This window comes from Meriones unguiculatus, chromosome 19, assembly GCF_030254825.1.
Source record: "Meriones unguiculatus strain TT.TT164.6M chromosome 19, Bangor_MerUng_6.1, whole genome shotgun sequence".
Taxonomy (NCBI): domain Eukaryota; kingdom Metazoa; phylum Chordata; class Mammalia; order Rodentia; family Muridae; genus Meriones; species Meriones unguiculatus.
In genome coordinates, this window is record NC_083366.1 from 67,261,885 (window position 1) to 67,283,440 (window position 21,556).

The 21,556-nt window shown below is 47.8% G+C and overlaps 1 protein-coding gene and 1 long non-coding RNA gene across 2 annotated transcripts; both read right to left on the reverse strand.

Annotated features, from left to right (window-relative positions):
- Positions 1-9,236: 9,236 nt before the first annotated feature.
- Positions 9,237-19,186, reverse strand: LOC132649184 (uncharacterized). Its single transcript, XR_009587628.1, has 3 exons — positions 18,741-19,186; positions 18,361-18,557; positions 9,237-10,858 (listed from the first exon to the last, which is right to left on the reverse strand). It is a non-coding gene; the product is annotated as an uncharacterized LOC132649184 (long non-coding RNA).
- LOC110561113 (large ribosomal subunit protein uL13-like) lies at positions 10,910-11,818 on the reverse strand. The gene is made up of 2 exons (XM_060372988.1): positions 11,170-11,818; positions 10,910-10,924 (listed from the first exon to the last, which is right to left on the reverse strand). Exons 1-2 carry the CDS (start codon positions 11,782-11,784, stop codon positions 10,910-10,912), a joined length of 630 nt encoding a protein of 209 aa, XP_060228971.1. The 5' UTR covers positions 11,785-11,818.
- Positions 19,187-21,556: the final 2,370 nt, after the last annotated feature.

Here is a 21,556-nt window from a genome sequence, read left to right on the forward strand (position 1 = left end):
CTTACAGGATATAGTCTAGCTAGTAACACAATGGCTGTCTAAGGAAGGTCCAAGAATCCAGTAGTTGTTCAGTCCACAAGGCTGGATATCTCAGCTGGTCTTTTGGTAGACACTGGAATCCTGGAGAAGGAGGCTGTAATGCCAGTGAAGGAACGGACTTGCTGGTGAGAGGAAGAGCAAGCAGGCAGAGAGCGAAAGCTTCCTTCTTCCACATTCTTTACACAGGCTTCCGGCAGGTGCAGCGCAGATTAAAAGCAGGCCTTCCCACCCCAAAGATCTGGTTAAAAGTGGGTCTTCCCACTTTGAATGACTTAATTAGGAAAATGGTTCCTCCCAGGCATGCCCAGTGGCAGGGTTTCAGCTAACTTGGGATGGACTGAAGGTGACGGCCGGGGTGGACATTACACCCTGTTAACACCTCCTCCTGAAAGGTTTCCGTGGCACAAACGAACAGCCTTAAGTCTGCATGGCACCCGGAACCGCTGGAGTGGGCACCTTACAGGATATTTTGGGAGATGGGTCTACAAATTAAGAAAAGACTGACATCCACGCCACGGTCCATAAACTTTGGTACGAAGCGCAACTCATCAAGGTGTGAAACTCTATTTGAAGCCACGTTTTCCTATATGGGAGAAGGCGGCGAACCAGATTAATTTTGGGACTTCTGAGTTTTTGGCAGCAGAGTTTCTCCATGTGGCCCAGAATGGCCTCAAATTCAAAATCCTTCTGTCCCTGCCTCTATGCCTAGCTCAGTAGCCTGACTACTTCATCGGCTCCTTTGCTGGGGAGGAGTCTTCCAGAAAGAAATTACTCAGAAGTCTGACAAACTCTAATAAAGATGGCTTCCCCTGACCAAATCCAGTTGGCCTTGGAGGCAGAACAGCAGGCCCAAGGGAGGTTAGGCAAAGTGCAGAGAGCTGATAAGAGCCTGGAGTGGTTTGGGTTTTGGTTTGTTTTATCCTGTTTTGTTGCGGGGGGTGGGGTGGGGGTGGGGGTGCTATCCATTGCATGCTGGACAAGCACTCTGTCACGGAGCAGTATCCCCAGCCCTGCTTTTTACTTTTAACTTCGAACCTGAATTTCATTCCAAAGCCCAGGCAGGCCTTGAACTTGAGCTCATGCTGTCTCTGCCTCCAGAGTAGCTGGGGGCCAGGCCTGCAGCACAAGGTCTGTCCTGTGGAAAGAAGAGGCAGCTCATACCCAAATACCCTATGAACAGTTCTGCTTACGTCTCCACCTACCACAAAGTGCCAGGTCAGAATTTCCTGGGCAGCTCTTCTTTGCAGGAGCCTGAACATCTTGTCTCAGAAGTTTGAGGTGCTGAGTCAGGGTAGGGATGGCCTCCTTCACCGAGAGGTCACCCAGCCGCACCTGGCACAGTGTCTTAGATAATGTAGCTACCGGTACAAAAGCAGCAGGTGGGACTCTTCAGGTGCTACCAGAGCCTCAGAAAATTAGTTGATATAACCGGACTCGGAACCACATACCAACTGGATTGCTTTCATGTGACTCTCTTGAGGGTAAACCAAAGAGAGCCGGATACTGCCAATGGAAAGGATTCCCGTATAAAACCCCACGTAAGCAGGAGGCACCCAAACCTACTACCACAGGGAAGCATCTGCAATGTCTGATTCAAAGTCGTCTAACTTACAGGTGCTGTCCAGTCACACTGTAATGTTCTTGAATGAAGCGGACACTCCTTTATCCTTGTTGGTCTGTACAAGGAGAAAAGAAAAATCCATTCCTATATTCAGTCCCAGCATTATTTTTTTTTTTTTTAAGATTTATTTATTCTTACCAGGCCACAGAAGAAGACAATGCAGCCACTTCTGATGAGACCTAATTGACTAGGATCAGAGGGAAGGAAAAGAAGACCTCCCCTATCAGTGGACTTGGGGAGGGGCATGCATGCAGAGGGTGGAGGAAGGGAGGGATTGGAATGGGAGGAGGGAACCACAGGGGGGATACAAAGTGAATAAAGTGTAATTAATAAAAAAAAAAGAAAAAATTTAAAAAAAGATTTATTTATTCATCATGTATACACTCTTCTGCCTGCATGTGTGCCAGCACACCAGAAAGAGGGCACCAGATCTCATGATAGATGGTTGTGAGCCACCATGTGGTTGCTGATAATTGAACTCAGGACCTCTACTCAGGAGCTCTGGAAGAGCAGATGGTGCTCAGAACTGCTGAGCCTTCTCTCCAGCCCCTAGCATTATTCTTAACTATCTGGATTTTGAAATAGTGATGTGTGTAAGTGGGTGGAGGGGATTTATTGGCTGATTGATCAATTGATTCCCTACTGAAGTTAATGAGCTTGGTGTGTCTTACCCAGCATTGCCTAACCCTGCTAGAGGGAACTAGATCTGACCCTTGGGTCCGGTCCTCAGCTCTCATTTTGTGGTCCTGTCAAATACTGCAGAAACAAGCCTACATTTCACTCCTGTCAGCCATGGGTTATACTGGCTTTCCCTGTCAAGCAATGTCTACCCCCTGTGAGATGTAACTATTCCTGAAATGGCTATATGAGGCCCTGCATGCCTGTAGAGTCCTTGAACCCAGACAGCAGAGGCAAGAAGACTGTGAGTTCAGGTCTGTCTTGGATAATAAGGAGACATTCTTTTTTTTAAAAATAACTTATTATTTAATGTGCATTTAGTGGGAAGGTGTCAGATCCCTTGAAATACACATTATAGACAGTTGTGAGCTGCCATGTGGGTGCTGGGAATTAAACCCTGGTCCTTTGGAAGAGCAGACAGCGCTCTTAGCCACTGAGTCATCTCTCCAGCCCCGTAAGGGGACATTCTTAAAAAACCAAGGGGGGGGGGGAAAGAAAAGAAAAGAAAGGAAAAACAGCTAAACATCAAATGTGCAAAATGTCTTGAGCTGAATATTCGTGAGGGTCACTGAATATTCACGAAGGTCACTGTCTGAAGCCTCTAATCACATGCTTTAAAAGAAGGACAGTCAGTGTGCAAATAAGTCACCTGTGAACCAGGGTAAACTCAGAGCACAGACAAACGCACGCATTTCTTTAAGTTGTTATTTTCTTGAATAATCATTTACAAAACATTTAGAGTCCTTTTAGAAACAAACTCTTAAAAAAAATGTGTAAAGAAGAGATTTTGATCTGTGAGATTCAGTTCCTAGGGAAACTTTAGTGCCCAGAAGGCCAAGTACAGAACACGACTATGAAAAGCAACAAGCACTAAATAGTAGAGCCGGTTTAAGGAGGTGACGGCCGCATACTTCACAGCTACAGACAGTCACCAGGAAGACCAGGCAAGGGCCAGCCCAGCCTCACTGGTTGTGAAAATCGGCTTGTGTTTCTCCAGCACTCAGGATTCAGAGCCAGGGCTTCAAGGTGATTAAAGCCCTGGTCCGGGCCGGGGAGCTTGAGCTCCGCAGGGGATGAGTGACAAGAGCAACTGGGGTGAACCCTGCTGGGAAGTGAGACCTGCCTCAGTGTGGACCCCTGGTGGCCATCTGGGTCTCCACAGCTCCGTATGAACACGCCCACAGGTACATCCGGCAGCCTTCCCTACTCCCATCCACTACTTTGCCTGATGGGAGTGGCCCCTGGAACTTGCCCTGGTGTCCTTACCTGTGAGGCGTGTGCGTGCGTGCGGGCACAGCGGGGAGGGGAGAGCAGAAGAGCCTGTGTTGCCAGAGTCCTACCGGGCACAGCCTTCCTTGGTGGTAGCGGTTACAGTCTCAGAGGCTGTTGTGGGCCGCCGCAGCCCTGCAGTGAGGGCTGCAGGTTAGTGGTGAGGGGGTGCATTCCAGAGTCACTGTGAAGAGGGTGAAGATGTCTGCGCTGCCAGCTCAACTGATTCCCTCCTGCCTGCTTCCACTGACCAGGCCACCTGTGGCTTCTGGGATGTCCGAAATCCTCTGTGTAGGGTAGCTCCAATTAAACACACAAACACACGCACACACATGACTACTAGTAGACTACTAGTTTTCTATACAACGTTTTAAAACATTCTTAGTGTTAGCTGCCCACCTCCCAGCCCCCTACTCTGCCCACATTTCTAGCCCTCTCTCCTCTAAGCCTCCCCCACACACTATTGCTCCTTTCCCAGTCATGCCACCCAGATTTTATGAGGCCCCCACCTTAAGATCTTTCTTCCCCCTCCTCACAAATTGTCCCTTTCCAGTTTCCTGGATTCTATGGGTATTCCAAATTCAACACACAAATCTAGACTTAATGCTAAGATTCACATATGAATGAGAACGTGTGTCATTTGTCTTTCTGGTTCTGGGTTGTCTCTCTGTTTTTCCAGCTCTGTCCATTTACCTGCAGATTTCGTTTTTCTTTATAGCTGAATAATATCCATATATACTATGAATATGTACCACGCTTTGCTCATCCATTCCTTAGCAGGTGGATATGTGGGCTCTTTGCTCCTGTTTACATCCCAGATGTTTTGAATAGAATTAGCTGCACATGTGGATGGCAAATAGAGACCTGTGGCTGTATGCCTGGGAACGGTATAGCTAGGTCGTTTGGCAGATGTGTTTCTAGTGGCTCTGATTAGCACTCCTACCAACAGTGACTACTGCTTTCTCACATCCTTGCTAACAACACTGCCAAATACTTTTTAATTTGCATCTCCCTGATGGCTAAGGATGGTGAACACTGCAAAACATATTTCTTTGCTACTTGCAGTTTTTCTCCTGAGAGCCCCTGTTCAAGCGCTCACTCCCCTTTAAGTGGGCTGTTGGTTTCGCTGCTTCGTTCCTTAGTTCCCTGTACACCATACAGGGTAATCCTCTGTCAGATGTGAGTCTGGCAAAGTTTTCTTTTTCCTGTTCTGTAGGGGATTTCCCCAATTAATGGACAGTTTCCTTTGCATACAGAAGCTTTTCAATTTCATGAAGTCCACTCTTCGTTATAAGCGTTATCTCCTGGATGACCAGAGTTCTACTCAGACACTGCTTACCTGAGCCTGGATCCCAGGTACTTCCACCGTTTCTTCTAGAAGTTTCAGTTCTGACACTGAGATCTGTGATCTATAAACATTTTTATTTCATGGCTTATGATCCTGAGAAGAAACTAATGGACTTTTCAGGCTCAAACTCTGCATGAAAATCCACCTGCAATCAGCATTCCCCAAAAGCTCATTATGATTCAGATGTGGGGTATGCCCTGCAGCCCTCAGCCTTAGAATCCCTAGGGGATGGGCGGAAGTCATGCCTGTGTTCCTGTCCTGGGGTGCTGCTGACTCTCACGACCAGACAGCTGAGATGCTGTGAGGTGCACTGGCATCCTCTCTGCCCCATGGAGGCAGGGCACAGCATGGGCAACCTGGAGGCCCACTGCTTGGTCTAACCCTTCTCTTTCTTGTCCCCCATTTTGATTCCTACTAAGAACTCTTCTGATAAAAATGTTACACACATGTACACACATACACACAAACCACACATACATACATCTACACACATATATACATACACACAAAAATGCAGACACATATACATACACACATACATGCTACACATACACACATATAAACACACATACATGTACTCATACACTCATACACACACTCACACACACACATTTGCACACAGGCACACTCGTAGTCATATGTACAGATGTATGGATTCACATCTCCAATTAAACAACCTTTTCAAGCCACATCATTGTTCATAAATTTTAAATACACAAAGAATTCATGGTCTCCATCTCGTACGTCATAAAGAAAAAAATGAAATCATTTTGCACGTAACTTGAAAAAATACTTTAGCATATTCACCAAGTTCAACATTAAAAGTTAATGGTTTATCTTTTTCAGTCCGGCATGACTGGAACTCAAAAATTTCCCACCTCAGCCTTGAGTTGTTAAAAAACAGGCATGTCCCACCACACCCAGCCCATTTGGTAATTTTAAAAGACATGTTAGAAATAACAAAAGCCGGTGTTAACTGCAGGCCTTGCGTGTGCCATCTGCTTCGTGCGTGTCTGGGAAATGCTCACGACAGCCCTGCTGCTCCTCGGTAAGGAAATGGAGGCAGGGAGTCAGGCAGTGTCCTTCATCGTGTTGTGATGTCATGAGGGACCACCGCGGCATCAGCTGTTGATAACTGTAATAAACAAGGGAAGAGGCAGCTGGGTCCCTGCTCCTGGTGGGACCTCCTCCTCAAGAGCAGCAGGTGGTCTTTACCACTAAGCCATCTCCCCAGGCCTCCATGGTTTTATCTTGGTTGTAAGAGCACTAGAGTAAAGGCTAGAGCCTTTACTTCATGGTGAGGCTGCGTGAGATCATGAGCTTAGCTGGGGCAGCGGCCCTGGAGCCAGCTTTACAGGCGGTGGGGGGAGAGCTAAGCCATGAGCAGGAACAGATTAAGAAAAGAAAAGCCTCAAAACCAAAACAAAATAAACACTAGTGAAGGGTCCTGGAGATGGATCTTTGAGAGAATAAGTCACAGGAATTGCTCTGATCTGAATTTGTGAATGGAAATTTTCTTTGGATTTGAACTCTTCTTACTCATTCCACTTTATTGTCTAGCTTCTCTTCAGCACCTTCAAACTCAGTTCCATATTTTTTTTAAATTTATTTTCATTTTTTATTTATGCAGCATTCTGTCTTCATGTGTGCCTGCACACCAGAAGAGGGCACCAGATCTCACTATAGATGGTTATGAGCCACCATGTGGTTGCTGGAAATTGAACTCAGGACCTTTGGAAGAGCAGCGAGTGTCCTTAACCTCTGAGCCACCTCTCCAGCCCCTCAATTCCATATTTTTAAAGAGACCAAGATTTGCCTTGAGCCCAGAGACGAAGCCCCAGAAAGCTGGTTTCTGCCCAGGACAACTTCAAACACAGAAGAACTCATATTTATTGTAAGGACACAGGACAGACCAGGACACCCAATAAGTGGCCTAAGTTTCCCGCCATCCTTAATGGTTTTGTTTGGAAAGGTGACAATGAAAATGCCACAGCAATGCTTGGATGCTGGGCATCAAGGGCGTTGGCCCTGTTTGGGATTTTGAAGAACATTTTGTCATTGGAGCTGAGGAAAAAAAAAAAAAAAAAAAACGTTAAAAATTGAATACTGAACCTGTAGCTCTGTCTGCAAAGAGCCTTTCATTTCATTCTAATTTTTAAGTTCTTCTATTGCAGAAATAAGTTTAGGTACTTCCTATTAAATTCCAAGTTCCATCCCCAGGACTCACACTATGAGAGGGGAGAAACAGTATTTCCTTAGTATGTTGACAATACTCACGAAGGAAATTTCAAGGCCTTAGAAGTGGGGTAGAGCCAGAAGCCCTGTGAGTGACCCCAAGAATCATGACGTGCTCAGCGAGCCTGTGTGGGGACATGGCTGGGGCTGCAGCTGCATGAGACACTTCTCTTCTGTCTCTAAGGTCTGAGTGGATGTGGATGTTGTCTGGCTGAGGCTGCAATGCTCTTCTCAGAAATAGAACACGTGTTCTCTGTGACCCTCACCTTTGCCCTTTAGAGTAAAAAAGGTAGAGCAGGAAAGAGCACAGGATCCCATAACCCTCCTTTTCCTCAGCATGTGACTTGTGTGTGTGTGTGTGTGTGTGTGTGTGTGTGTGTGTATGTGTTTTCAAGACAGGGTTTCTCTGTGTAGCCCTGGCTGTCTTGGACTGGGCTCAAGCTCACAGAGATCTGCCTCCCTCTCCCTCCTGAGTGGCTGGGATTACAGGTGTCCCTCACCATGCCCAGCGCGACTCTTTGATATAATTAGTGCTCCTTATGTTCTTCCCTCGCAAAACTAGATATTTTAACTTTATAATGTTTTCCCGAGTAGCCTCAATGCTGCTGCTCCCGAGCCACACACTGCAGGGTGCACAACTTTAACCGGCACCGGAATCACTTCCCGCAAACGGTTCTCAGTGGTAAAGTGGTGAACACATGCACCGTTCTCCTGCAGCTGCAACTGGAGCCTTCATCCTTCCTTCCTTTCTCATTTCTCTTGCCCCACGGCATTCTAATGGTATACTCACTTTCTTCACGAGCTGTATCATCCCCCTAGAACGTTGCAAACTCCAGCATTTTGGGGTGAGAAGCTTGTTCGCTGTGTTGCAAGCTTATGCTTGGGTTTTTGTGAGCGAGATCTGTCAGGGAAGTGTGGCATCCGGCGGAGCCTCTGGACCCGTGCTCCATCTCAGATCCGCTCCATCACTTACTACACACCAGGCATGCAGGCAACCCATGGCCCCTTGAGTGCTCCCTTCACTGGTCAGCTTCCTCATTGTGGGGGGGTGGGGGTGGGAATGTCTCACTGCTCATGCTCAGGTTTTAGATGCAAGGATGACAAACCATTCGTGCGTTTGCTTCCCCATTTCCTTTGTGCTTGTGTTTCCTTTTCTCATCTGAGTCAGTCTGCCACATTGCTGGGGGGAGTTTCTTTGACAAAAAGTATGAGACATTTATAGGCAGCTGAGCGAAAAAGAATCTTGCCCTCATTTTGCCTGTGAAGAAATTTCCAGACTGTGAGTGGCAGTCCTATGGTGGCCATGAGTGACAGTTCCTATGGTGGCATGGGTTTCCTTGGCAGGGTCTGTTTCCACATCCCAGTGGCTCTGAACTTCATTATTTGGTGTCTTTCCATGGGGATATTCCAGCCTAGCACAGGAAGCCAAAAGGAAAACACGGGCACTGGCATCTATGAGCACGGAACTTTCTAGTCACTCTCAAACAGAAAAGATGGGGGAGCAAAAAGATAAGAAGATTGCCTATTCCATGTGGACCGAACACCATCAAACCTTGCCACAGTCAGGTCCCTCAGTGCTCACGTGGGCCCTGACAGATCCACCACTCCACCAGGAGGCCAAGGCACAGCAAAGACATGCTTTTGGATCTCAGAGCTCAAATCCTCCATCCCTCTGTTAGGCTCTTAACTGCTCTATCAAAAGCACAGAAGAGAAACCGAGGCATTTAGCTGGAGGCTCAGTCCATCAGATGGAACATGTGCCTGGCACCGTAGAGCCCAGTTGCCCAGAGACCTTCCATCATCCCCACAGAGACCTGAAATCCCACATTTAAATCTTTCTACAGTCACAGACTTCATACATGGCCATAAGCAAATTCCTCCCCTTATCTGCGCCTCAGTTTCTCTATTAAAATGGAGAGTTGAACTAAACAGATTTTCCCAAAGGAGATGCTTTGACGTCCTCCCTTTCAGTGCTGCCATTCTATGATCCCCCAACCCCACCCCCACCCCTACCAAGCAGTTGGAGGCTTATTTTTAACTGCGCATAGATGTCTCTTACAAATTATCCAGGGTCATGGATTAGCCGAAAATACAAAAGCTTAATTTCCTCTGCTTGGCTACTGTTATAGCAATGATCAAAAGAGTCAAAGAACAAACAGAGCTGGCTGCAGAGAGAATGCTGGGATGGGCTGGGGGGCTGATCTCACCCGGGACCCCTTAGGCTCAGAACGCTGGGGTCTGTAACTCACCGCTGTGCTGGGCAGGGCTGAAATGAATCATAACATTTTGAGCCCTCAATGGAAGAGAGAAGAAAAGGAGCCGAGGCCAGGGAGAGTGAGCCTCCAGTGTTTCCCCAGTTAAATACATGTTTTCATTGCAGTGTGATGGCTTCAGAGCAATGAATGGCCACGATTTAGTTATCTTTTTGGATGGATGATTTTAAATGCTTGTTGGAAGCAGCTTTCATGAGACAGATTCTTCAAGCCACGACCCGGGGTGGAAGTCTCCAGGATGGGAGCACTCTGTCTTTCAGAGGTTGTAAAGGGCTTTGGGCTCTGGGATTCCTGATGCAGGCATTTCTGTTTCTATGATCCCCGCTGGCACACGCTCCCTCATTTCCATCCGTTCAGATTGCCATCAGACACCATGTCATAGGCCAAAAGAAGGGATTTAAGACCAGCACTGAGGGGAGAGACATAGAATCTTAACTCATGCCATGTTTATTTGGGGCTGGCTATGGTTTGAATGTCTGTGTCTTCTCCAAGATTCGTGTTGAAACTTAATCCCCATTACAACAGGATTAGAAGGTGGAGCCTTTTGACAGCGATTAGGCCTCAGGGCTCTACGGTCATGGATGAGATTAGCACCTTCTCCCTCATGGATGGGATTAGCACCTTAATAAAGGGTCTTGAGAGATGGAGTTCAGCCCCTTTGCCCTCCCCTCCCTCCTGCCATTTGAGGACACACACTCCCCACAATGGACGTAGCAACAAGGGGTCTCTTGGAAGCAGAGGGCAGCCTCTCTCCCGAAACAAGCCAGTGACGCATTTGTACACCTTCAGAAATGTGAGAAATAAATTTCTATTTTAAAAACATATCATTATATTTCCTTCTACCCATGCAGCATATGTCTGGTTCTATGGTAGACTGAAGAAGGGTCAACAACCAGAGACACTAACCTGTACTGTACAAATTACTAGAACTACCACCTATCTCAGCTGGTCTTGACAAAGCAAGGTGGCTGGAGGCAGTGCCTGGCCATGCTCCAGTGCCCTAACGTTTCTCAGTCTGCCTCCCATTCCAGGCACCAGGGAAAACAAGGTCAGTTCTTGGTCTTCGGCGTCATCCTGTCCTGCAGTCATGTTCCACCAGGCCCCAAAGCTACCCACTTGAGAGCTTTGTACATCTGTTCCAAAGATGAGTCCCAACAGGCATAAAACTCACCAAGCAGTCAGGGCCTTCTCTCCAAGCCAAGCATCACGAAGCACCTGCTGTTCCCTGCCTTACTGTTGTCTCCTGAAGCCACAAAAGCCAAGTGCTTGTTGTGTGGGCACAGCACACAACAGTCTTGAGGACCTCGTGAACTTGCTGATTTTCTTCTCCACATTCTTCTCTGCTTGTTTCCACAGCCTCAAAAGCTGCTTCTTCTTCCGATAGTGGATCTTGGTCTTCAGGAAGGAGAACAAGAAAGGGTAGATTAGAACCAAACAATGGAACGTTTACTGAAGAGCACACTCAGGGTAAGCATGCTGGGCACTCTCAGGGCCTGCTTCCTTTCTTTTTAATTATTTATTTCCCTTTATTTATTTTATATGCCTTGGTGTCTTGCCTGTACATATGTATGTGTGTGAGGGTGTTGGATCCCCTGGAACTGCAGTTGCAGACAGTTGTGAGCTGCCAAGTGGGTGCTGGGAATTGAACCTAGGGCCTCCGGAAGAAGACCAGTGCTCTTTTTTTTTTTTTTTTTTTTTTTAGGCACAGTCTTCATTGGTCTCACACCAGGAGTCTTGAGGACCTCTGTGAACTTGCTGATTTTCTTCTCTACATTCTTCTTTGCTTGTTTCCGAAACCTCAAAAGCTGCTTCTTCTTCTGATAGTGGATCTTGGCCTTTTCCTTCTGCTTCTCAAGAGTGGCTGTCACCGCCTGGTACTTCCACCCGACCTCATGAGCCAGGCGCCCCAGGTAAGCAAACTTTCTGGTATGCCTCAGCCTCACAACCTTGAGGGCAGCAGGGACCACCATCCGCTTTTTCTTGTCATAAGGTAGAGGGCTTCCATCCAACACTTTGAGGCATTCCAGGGCAGCCTGGCCTCTCTTGGTCTTGTGGGGCAGCATGCCTCTCACAATGTGACAAAAAATGCAGCTCAGGGCTCTGAAGTAATAGGGGCCACGAGAGGGGTTGGTGTTCTTCCGCTTCCTGAGAAAGGCCAAATACTTTAACTTGTTTCTGTAGAAGTTTCCAGAAATGTTGATGCCCTCACAGCGTACAACCACCACCTTCCGGCCCAGGAGTACCTGCTTGGCCACAATGGCCGCCAGGCGGCCGAGGAGATGGCCTCGGCCATCCAGCACTAGAACCTGCCCCTCCGCCATCCTCGGCAGCCTGGGAAAGGCTAGCCAGTGAGCCATCTCTCCAGCCCAGGGCTCATTTTCAATGCAGAATAAGTCCTCAAGCGGGCTATGTCCACCTGTGATTCCACGAGAGGCTGTCACCGTACTGGGAGACATGGGCTTGAGTTATAGGTTTTATTGACTATTCCTGTTGGCTCTAGTTCTTCATGAGTCCTGGTAAATTTAGTGCATTGGAGTCTCCAATCAAGAAACTTAGCCATTCAGATTCTCCAGCATGCAGGCTGTTAGACCTATGTTTAAAACACTTAAAACTCAGGAGATTCCTGGGAATGCTGACTTACTGGCCCTGAATCTCAAAGAGGAACATGCCAGGAATTTGAAAATACTAAGAAACTTGGAGTTTTTTTTTCCATGTTATAATCCTAAGCTATATCATGACTTGAATAATGTGTTATTATACACACACACATCTCATCTCCTCATCCATACCATGTGGATGATAACAGAACTTACCTTTGGGGACTGCTCTGAAAGTACAATTAGATAATATTTAATAAGTAACAGTCATGATGCTTGACCTGGAGAAAGCCTCAGTGCATAGTGAGTTTTAAACCTCATGCTGACGACCCTAGGATATAACTTTGAACATGTCTCTACAAATGCAATGAGATATCCTGCAACCATAAAAAGGAAGGAAATCTAGACACAGCCTACATGTGAATGAACTTTGAACACACTGTATTAATTAAAATAAGCCACACACTGAAGGTGAAATGCTGAATGATTCTGCTTATGTGACACGCCTATCACAGTCGAATTCATAGAGACAGCAGAAATGGTCATCATGGCCTGCAGGGAAGAAATAGCTTTTGTTTACTGAATATGAGCTTGAAAGATTTAAAAAACAAACATGGAGGGCTGGAGATATGGCACAAGAGGTAAAGCACTGGCCTGCTTGGCCAGGCACACATGAGGCTTGAGCATCAAATAAAGAAATAAATTAGTTGATGATAGAGAAGATGGTGATGAAGATTACACAACACTGGGAAGGTAGCTAGTGCCACTGAACCGCACATTTAAACAGAGGTAGAAATTATAAGTTTTCTGATACCTGTATTTTATGACAATTGAGAGACAGGAAGAAGAGAAGGGAGGAAGGAGGGGAGGGAACAAGAAAAAAGAAAGGGGGGAAATGTTCATGAGGGAAGGAACTGGGCTCTACACGAAAGGCGAATGGTAGCGGCCACATTTCTATAGCATTCCCCTAAACTTGAATATAAAAGAACTGACGCTTTTCCGATCTTGTCTCGTCAGCCCGCTTTATCTGGGTAGTGTGTGAATCACTGGGTGTATGTGCTATCAGTCATAGTAACTACTTAGCCATCATCTACCGAATTAGCTGCAAATGTCCAAATGAATATTACATCAACCCGTCTTCCACCCTCTCACAGCTATGGTGGCTTAGCTCCAAACCCCTTTTAAAAAAATAAGCCTGTTATTGATTTTTTTTTAGACTTGTTATATAGCCCAGGCTGGCCTCAAACTCACAGCCATGCTGCTTTCCAAAGGCTGAACTGACAAGCGTGTTCCATAGCATGCAGAGTTTTATTTGTAGCTTGAAGGTTCCACTCTTCTGAGTGCCTTGCTCCCTCCAGTCCCAACCCCTCCATGCTGTCCTGTCTTTGCACACAAGCTACCCAGCTGGCAGAAACAGCACAGGTGACAGGCCTTATGGTCAGTCCTGAGACATCTTGGATAAAGCTTTGCAGAAGCAGTCCACATGCTGCCATAGATTCACAGTCCACAGCATTACCTGGCTTCTGAAAACACTAGGCACCCAAATAAATCAGTGGAAGCGTTCCAAGCAGAGCCTCAGCTAACAGAGCACTCTTTGTCCACTTATTTTACACGAGTTACTTAGTTTTAATGTACGATCATGTTTCATAACCTCCCGGCAAATAGCCTGTTATATAGTTTTGAAGTGATGAAGGCTTCGTAACAAGAGCTCTCATTCTGCCCCTGGGGTTTGAGCGCTGGGCTCTGATAAGTGTAAGGGGACTATCGGCCTTTGGGGGCGACTTTCAGAATCTACGAATTACTAATATGTATGTGATGTGGAAATCTGAGGTTTTGTTTTTACCATGACCTACAGGAGGAAGTTATACTTCACAAGGTTTGCCATCCTCAAGATCTTTACCCTGTGACCTGTGTTGTCATGGCCTCAAAAGATACAGTCCTGTCCAAACATGGGATATACTCACTTATATAGACCTATAAGATATGATAAACATAATGAAATCTATACACCTAAAAAAGATAATCAATTGAGCGGACATAAGGTAAGATGATCAATCCTCATTTAGAAAGACAGATGGGATGTGCATTGAACGTATGACAGGAGTCTACTGAGCGCATCTGAAAGACTCTAACTAGCAGTGTTTTCAAAGCAAAGACTCATGACCAAATCTTTGGCAGAGTACAGGGAATCATAAGAAAGAAGGGGAGTTAGTCTGATGGGGAGAGGATAGGAGCTCCACAAGGACCAAATATATCTGGGCACAGGGTCTCTTCTGAGACTGACATTCAACCAAGGACCATGTATGGATATAACCTAGAACCTCCACTCAGATGTAGCCTGTGGTAGCTCAGTAACCAATTGGTTTTCCAAAGTGAGGGGAACAAGGACTATTTCTAACAGGAACTCAATGACTGGCTCTTTGGTCTCCCCACCCCTGAAGGGAGGAGCAGTCCTGTTAGGCCACAGAGGAGGGCTTTGCAGCCAGTCCTGAAGATACCTGATAAAACAGGATCAGATGAATGGGGAGGAGGTCCCCCCTATCAGTGGACTTGGAAAGGGGCACGGTGGAGATGAGGGAGGGAGGGAGGGACTGGGAGGGAATGAGGGATCGGGACACGGCTGGGATACAGAGTTAATAAAATGTAACTGATAAAATAATAATAATAATAATAATAATAATAAAGATACAGTCCTGTCACTCCCTAGAGAGACTTAGAGCTGAGCACAGTTGAGAACAATAGAAATGACCTCTTTTATTCTGAAATTGTGCTTCTGTCTTCCCAGCTGATTTCTGCAAGAGAATAAATTTACTCCTGGGCCCAATGAACAGTCTCAGGAAGGCAGAGAGTGAGAAACAAGAGAAGGTAGAGAGAGGGAAGAAAGCCTTCATACTTCTGAGCCCTCCACTGAGAGCTACCGAAGCAGACTGTAAAGTGCCAGCCAACAGAGGAGAAAGCAAGGCTTTAACTAAACAGACGCTTTTCCCACCCAAGCACTAACTAGGCCCGGCCCTGCTTAGTTTCCAAGATGAGAGGAGATTGGACGCAGTCAGATGGCCTTAGAGGTGGCGGCACATGCTTGTGCACATTCCTGTAATCCCAGCACTCGGGGAGGCGGAGGCAGAGGCGGTGGATCTCTGTGACCAGACTGGTCTACAGAGTGAGTTCCAGGACAGCCAAGGCTACACAGAGAAACCCTGTCTCAAAAAACCAAAGGAAGAAAAGGGAGTGGGACACTTTCAAGCTTCATGGGATAGAAATTGAGGAAGTTGGCTTGAACCCAGAGATTCAAGGCTAGCCTAGGTGTATACTTAGAGCCTAGGGAAAACAAACCAAAACCAAAAAACAAACTACAACAACACAACAAGCAAGCAAACAAAAAAAGGACAGGGAGAAGGAAACGAAAGGAAGGGACAAGAGAATTATTTCTGTAGGTTCGCTTCTTCCTGAGCTAGCTCACACTGGCCAGAGTCAGGACTCCACTCTTGTGTTCTGTAAACAAATTAACTCACCACTCCGTGACTCACACTCTGAAAACAACTCCAAGAACATTCTCTGCATCCACCTAGATAACTAAAGAGGGTTTCATTCAAGGCATGAAAATGTGTACATATGCACACGCGCACGCACACACACAAACTTGTGGAATATGAGCAGGTGGGCAGGTGCTCTGCCACTGAGCTGCCTTAAGAGCTGGCTCCTCTTGAGTTTGTTCTCCATCTGCCATTCAGCTGTGAGACTGCGGCCACAAAACACCATCTCCTTGGTGCTCAGTTTCCATATCTATGATATGGGGATGATATGTTGTTATGTGGATAAAAGTGAAATTACCGATTTAAGCCAATTAAGTAATTTAACCCAATTACTATCAGAGAGGATGAACAATGCATATTTCTCTTCTTAGCTGTAGTGAATTTAATTTTGATTGGGGAATTTCAGGACACTCTAGGGGGATCAGAGGTTTAGGATCACTAGTGTTTGTTGAGACCCAGAACAAATTGCTGCTGACTTTAAAAAAGGAAGGTTGGGGCTGGAGAGATGGCTCAGAGTTTAAGAGCACTGTGTGCTTTTCCAAAGGTCCCGAGTTCAATTCCCAGCAACTACACAGTGGCTCATAACCATTTATAATGCAATCTAATGTCCTCTTCTGGCATGCAGCATATGCAGCAGCCTTTGGGCTCTTTCTAAGTGGCCAATTTAACCTCAATAAGAGCCCCGTCTATCAGCGCCTCCTTTCAGGCGACTTTCTGAGAGGCGACCTAGGAGGCACCTTGCAGACATAGAGAATTTCCCTACAAAGTCGGCAGCATTGAAATAAAAATGAGCAAAGGTGTACATGCAGGCCGAGCATGTACGCACAATAAATAGATCTTTTTGAAAAAAAGAAAAGGAAGGTTTATATACCGCCAGCCTGTAGCACAGCGGTAGAACAAGATTTCAGCATGTGCAGGGCGGCCTGTATCCACTCACCAGCACACAGACACACAGATGACTGCTGACTGGGTAATCAGATAGACTGACCTTCAGACAGACAGAGCCATATACAGTAATTCTGTCCTTCAAAGACTTATCACATTCGTGTTCTTCTAAAAACATTAAGGTGTTACTTTCTTGACCCAGATATAGGCAAGGGGTTGTGTATGAAGGAAGTGTGTGCACTGTTGCTCCCCAGAAAGGTGTCTTAGGTCTGACTTGGCTTTTATTTGTCCCAAGCTTTACAAATCGCTTGTGTGTAACTCTAGTGGAATCTGTCCTTCTGGGACCTGATGCCACTGGTGCCCCCTGCTACTTACTGGCTAGGCAACCACAAACATGAAAGAAGAAATTTACCTTTTCATCAAAGTGGGCTGTGGCTGACTGGTAGCCAGGAAAGGCATTAATAACCCTCATTCACCTGGCACTGCCCTGGACCTGCACAGACTAGATAATGGAAAGGAGGCTCAGGGCCTGGGGGTCAGGGGCAGTGAGGACAAGCACACTGCCCTGTCCCCAGCCCACACCCATCAACCCTACATAGTTGCCTTCCTGGAATTTTCAAGTCCAAGATCATATTCCCCTCACTCACCCTTGGGATTTCCCACATTGTCTCTTTTGCTCCTCTCTGCTCTCATTGCTAACTAAACAAAGAGAAATCCAACCACCCAGAGCAGCCAGGCTATGTGCAGCAGCCTTTGGGCTCTTTCTAAGTGGCCAATTTAACCTCAATAAGAGCCCCGTCTATCAGCGCCTCCTTTCAGGCGACTTTCTGAGAGGCGACCTAGGAGGCACCTTGCAGACATACAGAATTTCCTTACAAAGTCGGCAGTAATTTCAGCATTGAAATAAAAATGAGCAAAGCTTTGCCCAAATAGCACTCTCTCCCTCTCCTCTCCCCCTTTCTCTTTTCCTCCCTCTCCCTCCCACCCTTTCTCTCCCCCCTCTCTCTGTGTCTCTCCTCTCTCTCTCTTTCTCTCCCCTCTCTCTTCCCTCTCTCTCTGTCATGCCCAGCAATACAGAAACCTGTATACTTGTGGGGGGGGGGAGGAGAAATAATGATTGAACAGATGAACAAACCAAATACAACTCAAGCCAGCTAAGACTTAACTTCCTGCAGCTGTCCACCTCAGCTCTGCTGACTCAGCCTTCTGAAATCTGTATTTAGTGTCCATGTGATATTTTACATTGAGCATAGGACATTTTAGAGACCAAAATTTGTACTCAGGCTTCGGTGCGTGCGTGCGTGCGTGCGTGCGTGCGTGCGTGCGTGTGTGTGTGTGTGTGTGTGTGTGTGTGTGTGTAAGCACACTGAAGCTAAAGGCTGTATCGCACCCCTGAGGCAGGAGGAGCAAGAGTTCAAGATCATCTTCAGCCAGTTGGCTACTAACCAACTTCAAACAACAGCGGGAAGGGTGGAATAAAGAAAATCAAGGCTGGCTTTGACAGAACTGCCAGGCCTTGAGTAGATACTTAATTATCACCTCCCTGTGAGCAGCCAACCACATAAAAGGCAGGATGCTCAGGAAGATTCTCAGCAGGAGGGTGATGGCATGCAAATAGCTGGGCAGGTCTTGAGCTGACTGGATTTCTGGGCTCTGAGCTCACCAGCAGTGTGATTTGGGCTGTGTCACCTCTCTGTGCCATCACTGCTTTTCTGCAGTGAGGGGGCAGGGAGAGGGAGAGAGCAGACCATGATTTCTGTGAGCTTGACAGGGAGGGGGCTGGAGGGGAAAGGACAGCAGCTTACGCGTTCCCTAACGTTAGGCAGGGAACGAAAAGCGTTAGTTTGGGGCTAGCTCAGTTCGTGCCTCCCTGGGGACTGACCTTAAAAAAGACTGCGGGCGTGCACCTGAACGCTGGCGATGCTCCCTGGCCAGCGCACCGCTGCGGGGTAGGCGGAGGCGAGGCGCCCGCCTCTGGGAGGCGCTGTTGTTTCGTGCGTTCCTCCAGCCGCCGTGGCGTGGCGGGGTGGCAGGGCTTCACCCCTGGGTTGTCTAGATCACATAACGCCCGACGTAAGCCTGATTCCCGTAGAGGAGAAGATGGGTGTAAGTCTGGGAGCATCAATGCCCACCCCGTTGGGAAGTGCTCAACCAAGGGCGGGGAGCCGGGGGGGGGGGGGGGGCGTGTCTTCTGCGTGGCCTGTTCCATCGGAATCTGAAGTGTAAGTTTTAAGGACGGGGTTGGGGCGGGGTCCCGGTTACCTGGTCGGCTGGAATCTCTTGGGTTAGCGGAGCGGGCCGGGCCCGGTGTCAGTGCACGTTTATTGATGGCAGGTATTTGGGGAGTAATTGAGCGCGGCGGCGAGCCGGGGGCGAGAATGGGCCTCCACGAGCAATTAAATGTGATTAGGCTGAGACCTTCGGGATCCAGCTGGGTGATTGATAACCCGGCTGCATTCCTGCCGGGCTCGCGACTTCAAACGGGCGGCTGGCTGCGGGAGGGGCTGGCCCGGAGTCGTGGCCCCTTCCCGTGCCCGGGTCGGTCCGAGGCTAGCTAACCAGGCGCAGCCCGGGAGAAGGTGTCCGTGGCCGGCGCCGAGCCGCTCCGGACCGCGCGACACCCGCCAGCTACGAGCGGCTGGAAGCAAGAAAAGGGAAAGAGGAGTAGGTGGGGATGGGGCTAATTTAGAAAACGGGGTGTGTGGGAGATTGCGAGAAGGGGAGGGAAGAGTGGGAGGGAGAAGTTACCAGGATGAGCGCATTAAAAACAAATCGGAGGCAGGAGAAATTACCGGGACATGAAGTGGGATGGGCATGAAGAGTAGAGGAGGAGAATATTATAAAACAGGAAGAACAGAACGAGGAGGGAAAGCGGGGCGGGGGGGGGGGGAGGGCGAGGAACAGAAGATGTGAAAGGGAAGTAAGACAAAAGAATAGGGACGGAGATAGAAGCCACAGATCAGCAGAGCCACAGGCCTGGGGCTCGCTTGCGCTTCACCCCACCCCTTTACTGCCTCAGCCCAACAAATTCTATGCCCAACGTCAAGCACTCTCCAGTGTTTGGGCGCCCGGCGTTTGGCTTGCCCAGACCAGCTCTGCACCCTTGCAGGCTGGATGAGGGGCTACCCCACCCTAAGCCCGGCATGAGCAACGGACCCCCCTGAGCCCCCAAGCCTGGCCCCAAAAGTCATAAATCACAAGCAGAGGTGTCCATGGCTCCCTCGCTGTTGCTGGGATCTCAGTGTCAGGGGAGCCAGGGAACAGTTTTCTGTCTGTGTTAACTTCACAGACAGGACAAAACAGCATGAAAGAAATCAGAGAATGTGTATAGGAGCTGAACTCTGAAAATCCCCCCTCCCCCTCATATGCTTCAATATTAAAAAAAAAAAAAGCCTTAGGAGCGTCAGACACTGTATTAATTAGTGCAACCACCCATGAAAAGTTGGGTTTGGAGCGGCATTCTTTGCCTTGTGTGAAAAACCAAGTCTAATAAACAATTGTTAAGTTGGCCTGTTGCCGCTGGTAAATTATATAGCATTAAAAAAATAATGCTTTTCATATTAAGCACTAATTAAAGGTTGGGACAGCTTTAAAATAAGAGAGGGAGGGGGGAAATCAAAGAAAGTATAAAACTGTTCTTTCAAGAGTTATGGGAGGTTAATAAAGTATGGCTGTTAGACGGAGTCTGCCTTGCCCCTAGCTACAGCCAGGCTGGAGCCGCCACAATTGGGTCTCAATAAGATAATGATATTCCTTTCTCTGCTATTAAAAGCCTCCCAGTGCAAACTTAAAATGATTTATTTAATTTAGGAAATTATGAGGTGTAACTTCAAAGCTTGGGCCGTTAGTAATGGAAAATACCAGGTTGTTTAAAATTATAATAATAATTGTTTGGAGGACTCAGGACATCAAAGTGTTTTCATCAACAAATGCGGCGAGGTTGGAAGAGGTTGGAAAGTCAGAGGTGTGTGGAGTTTGGATTTGGCTATTAGGGCCTTATCAGGGCAGCATTCAGGAGTCTGCGGCGAGTCCTCCGCCCCGCTTTGAAGCGGGCTATTGCAGACAGTCGTTTTACTGCTGCTCATTTTGTTCTGGGAGGGTGGAGGGGAGAGGGGGTGTGGGGTGAGGGGCGGGAATGGGGGCCCGGGGGTGGACAGGAGGCTTTTCCTCCTTGCTGTGACTACTTTATTTCATTAAAGCGGCCTGTAGCATCACCAATCTCAGATTTTTTTGTTGTTCTTACATGAAAGGGGAAGCGGGCACAATCGACTTCACCAACCAGGCCCTGTGATTTTGGGGAGGGTGTGTGTGTGTGTGACGTGGGTTCCTTTATAAATGAGGTTTATGCTTATTTCCAGCCCCTCAGTGGAAAAGGAATGGGGGTGGGGCAATGGCCTCTCCAACCCGTGGCAAATGAGAGGCTTTCATAGCAAAGAATGGCCGTGGGAGTTTTCATTCGGTCAGACAAGGTTGCGCTCAAAGGCCGGCATCCTCTTTTCAGTCGGGTCAGGCAGACGTTTCGCCAGCTCCCCGCTCTCAGCCAGGCCTCAGCGGCTTACCTCCTACAGCCCCTGCCCCCGCATCACCAAGACAGGACCGAGAGGGGGAGGGGCAGGCTGGGCCCCCAGGGCCAAGGGGATAGAGATGCCCCTCAGCAACGAGGGCCGCGGAGCCGGTGCCTAACTCCAAAGCAGGCCCTCCAACACCCCTGCCTGCTTTCTGAGCGCTCTTTCTATGCCATTTCCCAGCCATCGCCCGCCATAGGTCTTCAAGTTCGGTGGCCTCAGTGGACGGCCTCTCTGGGCATCTGTTTTACCGACTTGTCTCAGACAAGTCTCCGAAGGGACGTGTAAGGAATACTGGTTCAAGAAAAGTATCCCCTTCCTCCCCGAAGCCGGACTCCTCAGCTCCATAAATGGGAATTCCCGTCCCTTCTTCCCTATTTTAAAAAGCAAAGGTTCCTATCTTTAAAGGTATTTTTTGTTTGTTTGTTTTGCTTTTGTGAAAAGCATTGAAGTATGGAAGGGCAGGTGTATTTATTTGTATGCCAGGCTACTGGCAGTCGGCGCAGAGGTGAT

Excerpts from the sequence above, each read along its gene's own strand:
- LOC110561113 (XM_060372988.1), bottom strand. The coding sequence starts at position 11,784 with ATGGCGGAGGGGCAGGTTCTAGTGCTGGATGGCCGAGGCCATCTCCTC.